The sequence below is a fragment of the Pygoscelis adeliae genome, unplaced genomic scaffold (assembly GCF_000699105.1).
Source record: "Pygoscelis adeliae isolate BGI_AS28 unplaced genomic scaffold, ASM69910v1 Scaffold14, whole genome shotgun sequence".
In the NCBI taxonomy this organism is placed as follows: Eukaryota; Metazoa; Chordata; class Aves; order Sphenisciformes; family Spheniscidae; genus Pygoscelis; species Pygoscelis adeliae.
The window spans coordinates 4,659,260-4,674,456 of NW_008825109.1; the positions used below are offsets into that span (position 1 = coordinate 4,659,260).

At 35.4% G+C, this 15,197-nt stretch overlaps 1 protein-coding gene across 1 annotated transcript in view; it reads right to left on the minus strand.

Moving 5' to 3' along the window:
- PAN3 (PAN3 poly(A) specific ribonuclease subunit) overlaps nt 1-15,197 on the minus strand; it is a 78,019-nt gene that overhangs the window by 43,885 nt on the left and 18,937 nt on the right. The window contains exons 4-6 of the mRNA XM_009327749.1: nt 14,728-14,798; nt 12,424-12,486; nt 3,282-3,443 (exon numbers count right to left, since the gene is read on the minus strand). Of these exons, the coding sequence (XP_009326024.1) occupies nt 3,282-3,443; nt 12,424-12,486; nt 14,728-14,798 (296 nt within the window). The remainder of the gene's footprint in view (nt 1-3,281; nt 3,444-12,423; nt 12,487-14,727; nt 14,799-15,197) is intronic.

The following is a 15,197-nucleotide window of genomic DNA, read 5'->3' on the forward strand; positions in this document are numbered from 1 at the left end:
TGAATTTGTGCAACATGCTTCCTTATTGCAATTACTGTGAGAAGTTGTCACATCATCTGTACAATAAGCTCTAATAAATTTCAGTTCATCAAGATTATTAGCCATATTGCTCTACTGCTCTTTCAGAAGAGTTAGAGACAATTTCATTAAAACTGGGTAAAATTTGTTGGCTACAGACTTTTTTTTAAACCAGAACACAGGCTCAGACAAATAAAACTACTAGCAAAGTTTTGTTACATTTTAGCAAGTAGATCTCACTAAAAAGTAAACTTTTAAAGACTCAGAATATTTCCGCATTTCTTTAACAAAATACTTCAAAGTACTGTAAAAATTGTAAAGTTTTAAAAGTCTGTGTTCTGGATGCAAAATACTTGAAAAATTAATTTCTATGAATTTTTTTTGTTCAAGAAAACCAAAAAAATCAGTTATTCATGGTGCTTAAGAACTGATCTGTATAACAAAAAAATGTATCTATTCATACTATTTTCAGCAGAATTGCCATTTGCTATTATATATAATACGTATAACGCGGTGGCGTAGTAGCTCAGGATATTTCCTATCGTAGGGTAGGACATACCGCTGAAGAACAAACTTTGATTTGGGGTTTTTTTTTGCTTTTTTAATGCACAACACAGAATACAATTCACTTTGTGGACTCCACTTTTAATCATGTAAGTGTAACACAGTATTTAAAGTAAATAGATCTGGATTATAAATTCATAGCCATGCATGAGAAACAGTTACACTGTTTTACAATGCATGTTGTAAACTACCTTGCTTTTTTAAAACAGCCACTTTTTGGACAAAAATCTCTAAACATTGCACCATGAAATAGTGTATTCCCACATCTTAAACCATACATTTGGAGGACTGGACAAATAGACACATGAGCTTCAACACCTGCCCAGCACTGCAAGCCCTCAGCAATTTTGAGATGTAATTCTGCTTTCTCATCTTCAAACATAAACAAAACAACAAAAAAAGATACCCTCAAACAGATGTGCCTCCATCATAATTTAACCTTTCTACTTATTGCTTATCACTCACCATCAGCCAAAATTTAGTTTGTATAACCTATATTCACACCTGCAAAAATCTCTAAACAGCCTGTATTTCAAAATACTGAAGATCAATGCTATCTGTGGATTATATAAATACTGAAGTAGAAAAACAAGGTCAATCTGAAATCTCAGCATGAAACTACCCGTTTTTAAGTAGTTTCATGTACCAAACTTCTCCAGCCATTTTTTGTGCTTTTATAATTAAAATTTCCAATTTTTAGCAGTTTGAGCTTTGTTTTAGCTCTAACTTAGAAAACGTTCACGCTAGAATACAAAGATTTACAATTATCAGAATGAAAGCATCAAGATAAAATTCGGTTTCTCATCTATGTAGAATTTTATATATCCTCATGATCTCCTCTGCAGCCTGTTTTTACACCTTTGCCCATTCACTCTTGCCAGACTCCACTGTTCTCTGCAATCCCTCCCCCTTCTTCTCCTACTTCCCACATCTGGAACATCTTTCTGTTCTTATTGCCACCAGATATGCATATACATGCTTTTCTAAAGTCCCATGTCTCCACGGGAAGCTATGCAATTGTATCATATAATACAAAATCTTATGCTGTACACAGTTTAAGTCAATTATGTAGCTGGGATTCTGGCACAATAAAGGAACTTGGAATTGCACCCTTCAAAAAGCCACATGCTCTGCAGCCAATCCCAAGCTATTGCTGCTAACCTTGAGGGGACCTTGAGCTTCTCATTGCCACAGTGTCAACACAATTTGGAGGGCATAGGTACTGAAAAGACAATTGCTCCTGGCCAGAAGCTCCAAGTCTCAGACTACTAGCTCTCTAGCCTCCAGAAACATTAAGTTTTTCTGCTCTACTCTAAGTGGAGTAGATCAATGACAAACCTTGCTGTGACACAGAACAGCAGAGAAAACAATGGAGGACATGACTACAAACGGGGCTTTTCCTGCCCTTTAACATCCACGTGAAATTTGAAGACCAATTTTCTGTTTCTTTCTTCTCAAAGCAACTGCCTACTAATTAAGGTTTGCACTCCCATTAGATACACACAATAAATTCAATCCGTCAGTCTTCTCTCCCTTTAGAAAAGTAGTGCTTCACTGGCTCCAACCACTCCTCTGCAACCATGCCTGGTCCTTCTACAAATGTTTCCTTTATGCTTCACCTTTACTGCCCCAGTGGCTTTGCTGCTTCCCCTGCAGCAAAAGGGCCAAGACAGACTTAAGCCCAAATGCCCCTATGCAACGTAGCATCAGTTCGCTTGCATCATGCTGCCCATGACTTCCAATCTCAGTAATGCAAAGATGTCCAAACATCAAGTAGTGCAACACTAGTTAGTACTGGTATGGAAAGGTCTGTTATGGCCTTCACGTTGGCTCTTACGTGGCAGAACTTTAGTGAACTGAAAGAAAATCTTAAGGTGCCACAAATTCTAGTTATATGTCTATTGTCAATTTACCCATTTCTCTCACTTAGAAGACATCAAAAAGAACATAACCCTCACAGAAAGACTAAAGTAACGGTCTCTAAAGAATCAAAAGCACCACACGAGTGCAAAACAGTAACAGCAGCAGTGTTGTAATTTTGACCACTATAATAATTTCCGTCTAAACCCGATCTTAAGGGACATCAAGCAGATTCCTCCCAGACTAGAATTATCCTTCATTATCATCCCAAGAATAACCTGCTACTTCTGTATGAGATATTGTCAAATCCAGCTGTACCAGTCCCCTCTTAAGGGGTTGAAGAAAATTCAGAAATAAAGTAACAATGAAGTTTAACACACAAATTGAGAAATATAAACTATCCCAACATAAAAATTAAGAATTTACACTTTCTGATCATAGTGGTTACATCTTCAAATTCTGTACTCAGGGATTTTTTTATTGGCATTAAGTATCAATCATTTTAATGAAGATCATTAATTGTACCAATAGAAACCTTCCTCACATGAAAATTAAATTCTAAGGTTGTGTTTGTTTGCTTTTAACATACATTTAATGATTACTTTTGCTCCTCCTCCACAGATTATAACATAATCAAGCAGAGTACATAGCACAGCAGCAGGTGAAGAGAATAAAACATCTCCGAGTCACTCTCCTGGAGGGCCACTATGCCTACTTTGCAAAATAAATATTTGATCCAATCTCAATCCATATTTGAAGTAACTGCTTCTAACATTTTGCAAAATTTAAAATAAAGCATCCAAAATACTGAAAAAGTGACTAGTAAAAAATAATTTTACCTGTAAATTGTTTTCTGTGACTCTGTTCCACCAAACCATATTGATGGGTACTCCTGTTTTACACCTGTCAGCCAGACAGCCGATAGGGTTCTTTGATTTTCTTGCTTTTGATCCCACCGGAACTATCCTCTCATCCAGCATCCCCAGTCGATACTTCCTGGGCTACGAAAAAGAAGGAGAGAAACCAGGCCACTCCTAACAACCCTCATCTAAAGCTACACTAAAATAGGTATTACACTGTGATATGATTTCTGGATTGGTGGAATAGGAAACAATTTGCAAGTAAAATTTATCTGAGACTGTTTCCTTTCAATCCTGACTATGTGGTTATAATAAACAAATCTTTAAAAAATGAAAATAAACTTCAGGGACTACTAATTATTTGTAAGCAAAACTTCCCATCACAAGTCAGCCACTGAAATGAGAGTATAAATTGGGGAATTCTATAAAAAATTAAAAAAAAATTCCATATTTCTCAAATAGATACCTTCAATCACATCATAATACTGAACTCTAACACTTCCCTTGAGATTTCTAATCAAACAAGAAATTAACATTGGCTTTTCTATGCTTCTTTTGAAGTTCTAATTTGCCAAGACTCATCTGCTGAAGACTTGCTTTTAAAAGTCAGACAGAACTGCATAGTCAATTGCAGCAGAACTCAATGAGAAAAACATTTCTGCTCAAGTTAATATTCAAAGGACTAACTTCAGCTGCTGTCTTAAGTGAAGACAGACAAGAATTACCATGATAAAAGCATTGGAAACTGACTTAAATTTGAGAAAATAAAACATGCTTGAAGAAGTGAACATGCAGGAGGGTACTTGTGCCTCAACAGAAGTGACATTTCTATTACATCAGTAATGTTCTCTACAAGTTAAGCTATTTATAAAGCATGATATGAACATTAAATTAAAAAAAAAAAACATTGGAGGGGGGAAAAAAAAATCTGTTAAAGACTTTCAAATAGGTAAAGTACAGAAGTTCTCCAAATTTCTCTGTGCTCTCAAACCAACATGTACCTACCTAGATGGTAAATACCAGCAAAAGAAGTATTTCATCATGAATGCACCTATTTAGACCAGGACCTTTTATACCAATTACACCAACAATTGGACCAAATTGCAGGGGCTGGTCTGTTTTTCTTTTGCTGTGGTTTTTTGATGTGAAAATGCAACTATCATCATCTGGACATAGACCACTTTTTAATTAATCAAAACTTAACTTACCTTTATTCAGATATTTACTTCATCTGGTACCTTAGAAATCTTAGCAATGTATACCTTGATATGCATTTTAAAAATTGTTCCTCAGGAAACAAGGCAAGAATCTAATTGGAGAAGACTCCCTACTCACACACAAACAATTTGTAAAACACAGAACGAAACTACAATAAAATGGCTGCAAAAACCAAAACCTAAACAGATTCCCTTGTCTACTTCCCTGAAAACTTTTAGGCTGAAAGCTTTGGAAAGAATTAAAATTGAGAAGAGTCACTAGTAGCTCATTTGCCTAAAACAAAAAAACCATCACAACAACAACAAAAAAACCAAGGATACCAACATTGACTATGAACTACAAAGGCAATAAACTCCATGAAGAGCAAGTTAACCAACTTCAGTAACAATAAACAAGACTGAATTTTGCTGTACCAATTAGAAATTTGGTAAACTGTGTGATAGGTAGGCAGAAAGTTCTCCTATAGTTCAAATGCAAACTTGACCACAGTACATCTAAATATTTGTTATTTATTGGGAGAATCACTCAACTATCGGACAACCTACCATCTTAGTAATTCAGAAGGACTACTAATATCAAACTACAAAGCTGTAAGGTGTGAGAAGCCACACATACAATTAACATTGGACTTCAGGGCAGGGTTTCAATGCAGTATGTGTTTTTCTTAGCCTGGCTATTGGAAATAATAGCATAATGAAGAGTAACAGTTTCCTCAGCAGCTTCCCCATCTCTCTCCATGTTCTACCAAGCACAGGGGCACAGTCTGCCTCAGAATACTGGACTACAACCCAGTGTCCAAACACATTCCTATTCATCAAGGGTTCTTTTAATCCTCCATAATAAAGGGTGATCTATAAATATTTTGAAAAGGGGAGCCAAAACTAAAGAGGAACTGAGCCAATGTGAAGAGAGGCTATTTCAGTTACAATGGGATTCAGATTTCAGGCAACAGAATGAAACTGTATTTTAGGCTTTATGAAGGACCATACTGGGGGGCAGGGAAGAGGAACAACATTCAATTCAATGCCATAAAGCAACACAGAGACAATATGAGTTCATATACCAGTAGTTCTTGGCCTACCGGTACAAAAAAATTAAACTAAAAAGTGGGTGAGACTAAAGGAAAAATTTACTTTCGTTATCTACTATAAAACATAACCAGGAGATTACTAGGCCACGATTTCATTGTTCTGATAGACATTAGAAGATGAACAATACAATATTAACATTTGGAAATAAATTTCAGTTTATTTGCATCAAAATAATTCTAAATTACACTTGTTTTCAATGAGCAAAATGGTATTTGATTCAGAAATCTAATCTGAGTTTACAGGAGACCAGAAAACACAGAAAAAACTGTCTGTCAAGAGGAGAAATTCAATAGAAAGGAAAGATCAAATAGACTGAGCAGTTTGAGTAAGCATATCAACTTTGCTACATCCCTGCCCTCTACACAGAGCAGCAAATAAAGCAACAGAGACAATAATGCAGAAACAAGCAAGAACTCAGCATCCACTTATCATTTCTGAACTGAACTAATATATCTACCTAAAACAGAGGCATGACAGTGTGGACAAACAAACCCCATTTCTTGGCATGGGGACAAATTATCTTGAATGATGACAAAAGCAATTGCATTTTTGCCTTCCCTGAAGTCTTTCTGTGAGGTAAAAAAACCTGTTCAGCCATACAGACCAAAGGATAGTTCAACATACTGAACTTTTTTTTGAGAGGGGGCGGGGAAGGTGGCTAAAGCATTTAAATACTTCATAATCCTTTAGCAAGTATTTCTCAAACTAGGTTGCAACTTCCAATATGGTTACAAGTTCCAAACGAGTTGTGAAAGGTCAAAAACATCACAACTATTTTTAAATGGAAAAATAAGGTTAAACTACAATAATTAAAATGAAATCTAAGAGAAAAAAAAAACAACCAACAAACCCAAATTATTACAAAGCATTACTGGAAGAGTTCAGTTCCTCCAGGGCAAAGAAGTGAGAAGCAGTAGTAATTACGGGCTGCAAATGTTTACATGAGGCAGGGAACAGCTAACTACCTTTAATTGCTAGCAACAGCTTGGCTCCCCAGGGTGCGCAGGGTAAGCATTTTCAACCGTAGCTAATAATTATAACCCCTGCCCTGTAGAACCAAGCTGCTGCCAGCAATTAATGATAGGAAGCTATTGGTTGGCACAATTAGAGGGAAGGTATTACATTATGGAATATAAACCCCCAAAGTCTGAGAAACATTACACTTGAACAAAAGAAATCCATGCTAAAAACGAGAAGGTCCTTCCTGAGTAGCATCTTCACATCAGAACACTACTACAGATGAGTAATTTAATTAGCCCACGCTAGAAAATATTCCTCAAGTCAGCTTTATTACTTGCTCCCCATTCGTTCAACAAGATGTTTGGGAACATGTTTAGCAAGTCTATTTTCTTCCGACTATTTGCTGTAACAGTGTCTTTGCCCCTAGTTCCTCCTGTTTCATGGACAGTGGGCAATGCCACACGTCCTCTTTCCAATTCAGGGTTGGACATACCATTTGTGTAAGATGTTCTAAGGCTATCCTAGAGGAATAAATCTAAACAAGAAAAGGTGTACAAAGATTCAAACTGTAAAGACTCCTCCTGTCTAATAACTTCCATGTAATCTTTAAGTCTGGATAAGCTGGCAAATCAAGCTACACAATTCCAAAGTTTTCTTCCGCTGAAGACCTGCAATTGGATTTTTTCAGGATCACTTGTGTCCCAAATTACACTTCTGTTCCTTAAAATGCACTTACCTCTGGTGGGCTTTGAATTTTAGATTTACAAGACATTTTCTGTACCAAAAAATGCACAATTAAGTTTGGCATACAAACACATGAGCAGGGTATTGTGTTTTAAAGTATTGCAAATAATCTGAGCTACAGTAATGCTGTCTATGTGCATATACTGAAGTAATAAAGTGGTCTTAAGCCTTCCCCATCACAGGCTAAATTAAGCAGTATTACTTTAATTTACCATAGCTAAAAGGTATCATAGTAGCATTAGCTAGGGCTCATCTGTTGTACAGTGAGTTGACTGTATCTGCATGTACAAACAGATAAAAATAAATATTACTTGTCAGACAGGAAAGATCAGGTATACAATATCATATTTTCCTTGTACTACTTATAACAAAATTAAGCAATATACGGAATTTTAAGTTTCAACATTGACTTGTTTTGTAAGACTTCAGTTTTTTTAACAGAAATTAATGGCAAAGAAACCATTAGAAAAAGAGGTTAAAGCTTGAAAACTAAAAGCTAACTACAAGCCACTGGTATCACCATTGTTCTTTTCACCCAACAGCCATAACCGATTAGCTGGAATAAGACAGTACTTGAATCACCCAGCTATGGACATGAACTTCAATATGTTACTGAGGAAAAGCACAATAGTGCGGGCAGAATCCCTATACAGGCACAATCAGCTAAGAAGTATCTTAATTGTGAATACAACTGCATAACTGGATTTAGAAATAAGTTCTACAAGGTGTTACATCTGACCATTAGGTATAATCACCAGGAGTATCCTAACAGATTTGCAAGCTGGTAATATGAAAAAGGGAAGTTGTCTTGTCATTACTTGTTAAGCTTTGCGGCCAATAGAGCTACAAACCCGTTCATGTGGCCTGGGTTTTTTGCTAACCAAGATACTCCATCCTCTTCCCCTTTCATTACAACCTCTCACTGGCAGAGAGGCAGACGATATTTTCTGTATCTCAACTTCTGAAGGTTGCAACCAATTTTGTGACTTTGATATCCACAAAAAATTAAATAGGAGCCTGGTCAACAGGTTAAAAAAAAAATCGTGTGTTTGGTTGGTGTTTGTTGTTGGGTGGGTTTTTTTCTTTTTTTATGAAAAAAGGAAGAGTATGCTAACATTTAGAATGTTTATATGTTTATAATTTTAAAGTTTATAATGTTACACATTGAGATTATATGCACTTACAGACTAGCCACCCTTCCATCTGGAACCCTTTTTTTAAATTGTTCATGAAACCCTGGGTTTGGCTGGGGATAAAACTTTCACTAGTTGAAAAGTATCATACATAGACAAACAAAAGAGATTCTTGTACCCAAAAAAACCTAAAGTGTGCAAATTTGGCATGGAAATAGGTCTTATTCCAGAGCAACGTATTTGATCACTGCAAAAAAAAAAAATTCTTGGTTCAATCAAATTTTAGAGTGAAAGCTGCAACAAGTCAGGCATTACATCATGTGTTTTAAACCACAGCTAAGGAAAACTTTTCAGGTATACAAACTAAAAAGTGTATTTCATAAGTATATAGGCTGAAGACATGAAAATCTTGAAGAGTTCAGAAAGAGCTAAGGAAAACTTACATATCTTTAAGTCAAATCTTTTCTCACCAATTTTGCAGCCTAGTTAGGTTGGATGAGATATGAATTACCACAACAGCTGAAATCTAGCACAGATGTAGTTACACTGACAAAGTTCTTTACTAAGAGACTAATACCACCTGCTGAATTGAAATAAGCTGGTGGAAAAGCAGGCTTTTTCCAATCGTTAAAGCCAATAGTTCTAACCATGTAGTGAAGACTTGCCAGAGTACCACCACAAGATGTACTTTCAAAAACTCCGTTGTTAAAGGAGCACACAGTGAGCAAACTACAGGTTTTTTAATGTTTAACGGTCTCTTTTCTAATAGGCCAGAAGTTTTTATACTACTTACAAAAATAGTGAAAAAATGATGCACAGTTAAGAACCAAAAATATAGGTAAAAGAGGACTAAAGACTGATGCAACTTTTACTCTGGTCTTTACTAAGCATGTGATTTCTCAAAAATGGTATATTTTCTAGCTGCTTTAAATATTTGTATAGTGACTTCAACAAATGTGTGCAAAAGTTTAAAAAAATCTTTCAATTATTTTACTGCAAATCACTCTTAAAGCCTACATACACCTTGGCATAGAAAGAATCAAATAAAGCTTGTAAATATAAGCAAAAGCATCTTGCACATTAAAGATACATTTGTAGTTAACTGCTTCAGCTTGTAAACTGCACCTGACAAAGTCTAGGTGGCTAACTGAAAAGTTGTGCTTTAAAAATGGGGAGTGAGAGTAGCATTTAAAGTTTTACATGTCTGTAGGTCATAACATATATCTGACCTGCTTAGATACAAAACCAAAACAAGCAAAGGTCTTTTTAATACAATTTTGAAGTAAGTGTGCTATGCAGTCATCTTATTCTGCTCTTTTCCTTCAAATAGACAATAGGATGAGGCAACAAAAATATGCTGCCTGCTCATCAATGTAAAAATGTTACATATTTCTAAAAGGAAGTGCTTTAATAATTTGATTTCTTACATAACACAATGATCACTAATCCATACACAAAAATGGATAATATATTCTCTCATGTCACACTCAAAAATGAAATATATCATACTATGTAGTAATCATTAAGACAGCAAAAGCACACAACCAAGGAACAATTCCAATAACTAACTATTCCAAAGAAAAATGTAAAACAGGTTAGATCATATCATTCCCTTAAAACACATTTTAGACTGAGGTAAACATCATAATACCTGGAAACATTTATTAGTTTTCTCTAGAAGCGTAGTCTGTCTTTATATATTCTGCAACAATTTTTTTGCATCACTTACAGACTGTAATGTTTTAGTATTGCAGTAGGGGCGTATAATCCCAGAAGGAGAATTTCAGATTTGAAATATAAATTTAGCCCAGGTACATTATAAAGTTTGTGCAGCCATAATTCTGCAGTTTACAACACAGTGACATGACGTGGTATGTAGTAATGACCCCTCAACTTCTCAGAACATGATTCATGCTTCTGAGATAGTATTCAGGAGACTATGAAACATCAAACAACTGTCTCAGCACGTTTTCATTAAAGGTAAATACAGCAAGACCAAACATGGCACACATGGCTTTTCAATGAACACCACTGAACAATATAAAGATCAGATATCAAAGGTGTCAAGACAGAGCTGGAGACAGGAAGCTGGAGAGACATATAGCTTCCCAACAGGTAACAAAACTAGATGGAGGACAGGACACTCAAAAATAAACTAGCAATAGTTTAGGTCTTAAGAATTTGGTTCCCACTGGACCTGAAGTTAGCTCTATTGTTCTCTCTTAACATGAGAGGAGAAACTCTCCTTGTACTTATTAAAAAGCTTGCATTTATGCAGACTAGGCTTACAGGCCATCTTTTGTTTCAAAATTATTTTCTCTGCACATTTATTACTGCTGATCAAAGTATATGAATTAAAGGAGGCTGCTGTCCAGTCTCATTTGCTGTAGATCTCCATAGAGAGCACTAAAGAGCAGCATCCTGTTCTGGGTGAACTCCAGTCCAAATAATCTCTCCTGTACTTTCCATTCTAATCTAGTTTAGAGTCTTTCGGTCCTGGCTTTTAGTCACCTAAAACCAATGGAAGGAGTTATAAAAAAAAGTTTCTTCAAAATACATACAAAATAGCATTAAAATTGTATTGAAAGTTGTTCACTACAGCAGTTGATTCACTCCTTGCAGCCTGTGGACTAACAGTGGTTCTCACCTTAATGGTCCTCCTCTACGTGTGACTGAACAATTAAAAAAATGAAATGGAAATAAACCAATGTTAGGAACTTTTCAGAAGAGTTCAGTTTTCATGAGGATTGAAGGTATGAAAAAACAAAGTAAAACGTAAAAGCAATGCTTTTCACTATCCTGTAAGGCTGACCAGTGACAAGTAGGGGAGCCCTTTAGCCTGGGTTGGTGGCAACAGTCTCAGAACAAATTTAAACAAAAGTTTCATCATAGATTTTCTTTTTAGTGCATTAAGCTGTCATTCCCTTGGCAACAGATTCTGATCAGTTATGTTACACGTTTTTATGAACTGTTTACCAGAACCACCAAAATGAAAGCAAGGAGTTTTCCAGCCAGATCATTTCAGGGTTTAGAGAGGAGCATTTTTCTAGATAATGGCTAAAGCCAGTTTAGGAAAAACACCCAAGAAGTTCAAGTTCAGAATGCCACCCTATTTTTAACAAGCATAACATGTATTTGAAGAAAAAAATAAAATAAGTGTGACATCATTATTCTCAGGAAAGAGGGTTAGTCCATTACTAACTCTAGCTTTTGTTCCATGCTTCACAAATCCTATTTGTGCATTGTAAATTAATACTTACCTGAAAATCTCTTATAGGAAATTCACTTTAAGGTTGCGTGTCTTACTGCATGTGGAGTTACAACAACCGGACAGTAAATCCAGAAGGTTTTACAGTTGACAGAACCTCCATCAAGGCTCCATCTACAGAAATACTTAGCTCCTTTGATTTCATTTTAAGTATCCTATAAAAATGTCTTTAAATAGTAATCTTAGCTTTCCTGAAATCTAAAATTGAAATGCAGTTTAATAATTTCTAAACAGAGAAAATAACCTCGAGAATGTTCATAAAAATGCAAGGACTATGTTTACTTTTTAAACAAAAAGTAGAATGTCTTTAAACATCAAAATAATCATAAGCAACTTGAACAGCACAGTCACACTAACTAGTTTCAAAAAAGCTGTCTAATTAAAAAGCAAGGATATTCAGAATTACGATTAAGTCTTATCTTTAATATTTTATTGATATCAAATATTTACATCCATATGGCTTGCCCATTGTTAAAGGGCTGCCAGGATAACATGATCAGCAATATCCAGAGACAATAAAGATTAATAAACTTAACTTCCTTGCTTAATACAGCTACATATTACATGCTTTTACAGAAACTATTCACGGTTTTACACAACACAAACATGCAGTTTTTATATAGTTGCAAATAACTTAATAGTTCTAAATATTTAAAACATCACAATTCTAATTTGTAAAGGAAAGCGATTGCTCTTTATTCACTTACCAAGACTGTATTATATCTGTCCTCCAAGTCAGTGATAAACGAAGGAAATGCTGGTTTTGCCAGCTAGTTCAGAACAAACAAAACTTTAGCCCTGGGCTCTTAGCAAGAAAATGGAAAGTTTTTTGTTTTTTTTTTTTTCCCAAATAGTAGATGTTGTAAACTTCTACGTTTGAGTTAGTCACCAAGGCTCCCTTTAGAGTCAATGAACAGAAGCATGCACTTCTAGAAGGCTATCTATCTACTGTTACAGCAGGCGTGGAGCACTGGCCTGATAAATCACATTGCTCAAGCTCTAAATGAACCCCAGTTACTGGGGTGGGGGGAAGTCACACACGTTTTTAAATACCTGGCACTCAGCATTTAGTGCTTTTGAGGAAATCACTTAATACAATTTAAATATTGTACTCAAAAAATACTAAAAATATTAAGAAACTACATCCACAACTATTTGCAATTTATTGTCTGGTAGTAAAAATCAGTCAGTCACAAAAGTGTGATGAATTTCTCGTAACTTTAACCATCAATTTTTATCCACTTAAAGCAGTCGCTGACATCCAGTCTTTTCCAAAATACTTTTCTCAATGCTAGTTGAATGTTCCTTTAAGCTGCCCATCTCTCTCTATTGACTATAGAGGGAGCCTGGATGCCTAGATTTTAGACAGCTCAAGTAATATTAGATGAAAACTTCCCCTTTACTAGTATTATTTAACAACCTTTTATACAAACATGCATTACAAAATAGCAGTCATAATAAACAATAAATTATTAATATGGAAAGCAAAACACAAACCTCTTTCAATTAATGCCAGTTATGTCTGAAATATTAATTAGATAAAATCCAAGTCAATCAGTTTCACAGATAAATCTTTCTCTTGATACCATTTTAGCAGCAAGTGGCTTAATTTGCTCATTTTTTCTTGGGGAAAAAAAGGATCAAGTCAGAAAAGACACTACATCAGCATTTGAGCTTTGAGTTATTTGAGCTTTACACTCAAACATTGATTGGTTTGTTTCCATTTTCTACTGTTTTAATTAACTTTGAAGTAATTTTTAATATTAGAGGCAGTGGTCCCTCTGGTAATACTTCTGTACGATGCATTTTCTTTTGTGTATGTGGTTTATATACATTAGCACACACTCAACTTGCACGCCTATATATAGTGCTTGCAGACTGATTTAAAAAGGAATATATGCTTATTTTCATTCTTACTATCCTCAGTAAGTGGATAAACAATATATTTATAGTTGTGTACATCCAACTTTGGTGCACTATACTGGCATTAAGGAAAAGGGCAATTCAGAGATTCCATGTAGTTTGGATACATCATAATATTAGCAAGTCAACACTCTACAACAGAATTTCATTTCAAGGAACATTAGTCTGATGGGCCAAGCACAGTAATTATATCTTTAAGCCCAATATTCACCTGCAGGAATGATACAGAGCTCCTAACTGCCAACACACAAATGAAGTTCTATGAAAAGTCACAAGCATGCTGATGTAGCATGCTTTCAAGACAATGCATTATCAACTACAGGAAAGTTCAGGATCATGTGGCTAATAAGAGCAGTAAAACATGAAAGTTGTCAGTGAAAGTAAAATCTGATAACTGGTTGGGACAAAATGTCTTTTCTGATAAGCCACAGTTCACAAAAATGCGAAGGAACTCTGGTGTAACCAGACTTCTGTCTCTTATTCCAGCCACTGAGTTTGTAAGTGTGTAACAGGAAAACACCACAACCTGTGTTGGCACAGGTCAAAGGTGTTTGAAGATGCTTTCTAGCCCTCAGCAAAAGAAAGATTTCTCAATACAGATTAGAGGGGGGAAAAAAATCCCAAACCCTAGCTTCCCAATAATATTATAGAGTGTCTTTAAAACTAAATGCATTTCGAACTGTAAGAATTACTTCACAACAAGCATAAATAAATGGGGGAATGATTCTTAATGTCTTCAGAACTTGTTGCCATGAAGGCTTGCAGGTGGCTTGTCCTGTGCCTCAGTACAGTAACAATCATTTGCTTTCAAATTCAATAGGCTATGTCCTAGTGTTCATATTCAAAGCATTCTTATAAACTTCAGTTTACAAGTGCTTGGAATATTTCTTAATAGCAGCAGCAGCCTGAGCTGGTGTAGCAAAAAGGAAGTAGTAAGATCTTATTTATATCTGCAGCGACATAGTAAAATAAATCTAGTAACATTACATGAATCATCCGTATTTCACATAGCATTTAAAGTTACTCCAGATCTTCTTCCCTGTCAGTTCACATAGAAATATGCTACTTAAGAATTAGTTGTTGCCTACCTTCCTCCTTTGAGACACGCTGAGGGCAGCAAAGTCATTAAACAAGGATGAATTTGGTGAAGTTAGTGGATCTGTAAAAAGAATGTAAAACAGCATGTTATATACCTCTAATATGAAAAAGAAATTTTACGTTTTTTTAACATTTCTGTACAGAAAGAATCCTTTTGACAAAACTAAGTTTAGCAACCACACTGTTAAAAAATGCAGCATTTATTAGATTCTATGCAACTGCTCAATTGAAATGGAGCTCGTTAGCAGAAGTTAGTAAAGGTAATTGCTGTTGACATTATTTAATGTCCATCTAACATTTCAAAGCCTTCCTCCCCAGTTAACCTGAAATTAGTAATCTTCTACATAACAGTCTTACAAATAATGATGTGGATCTTACTTGTCCTGTCACTGTTCTGCACAAATTTAAATCAGAACTAAAGGTAGCAAAAGTCTACATTCTATTAACAGCTTTTTATTGC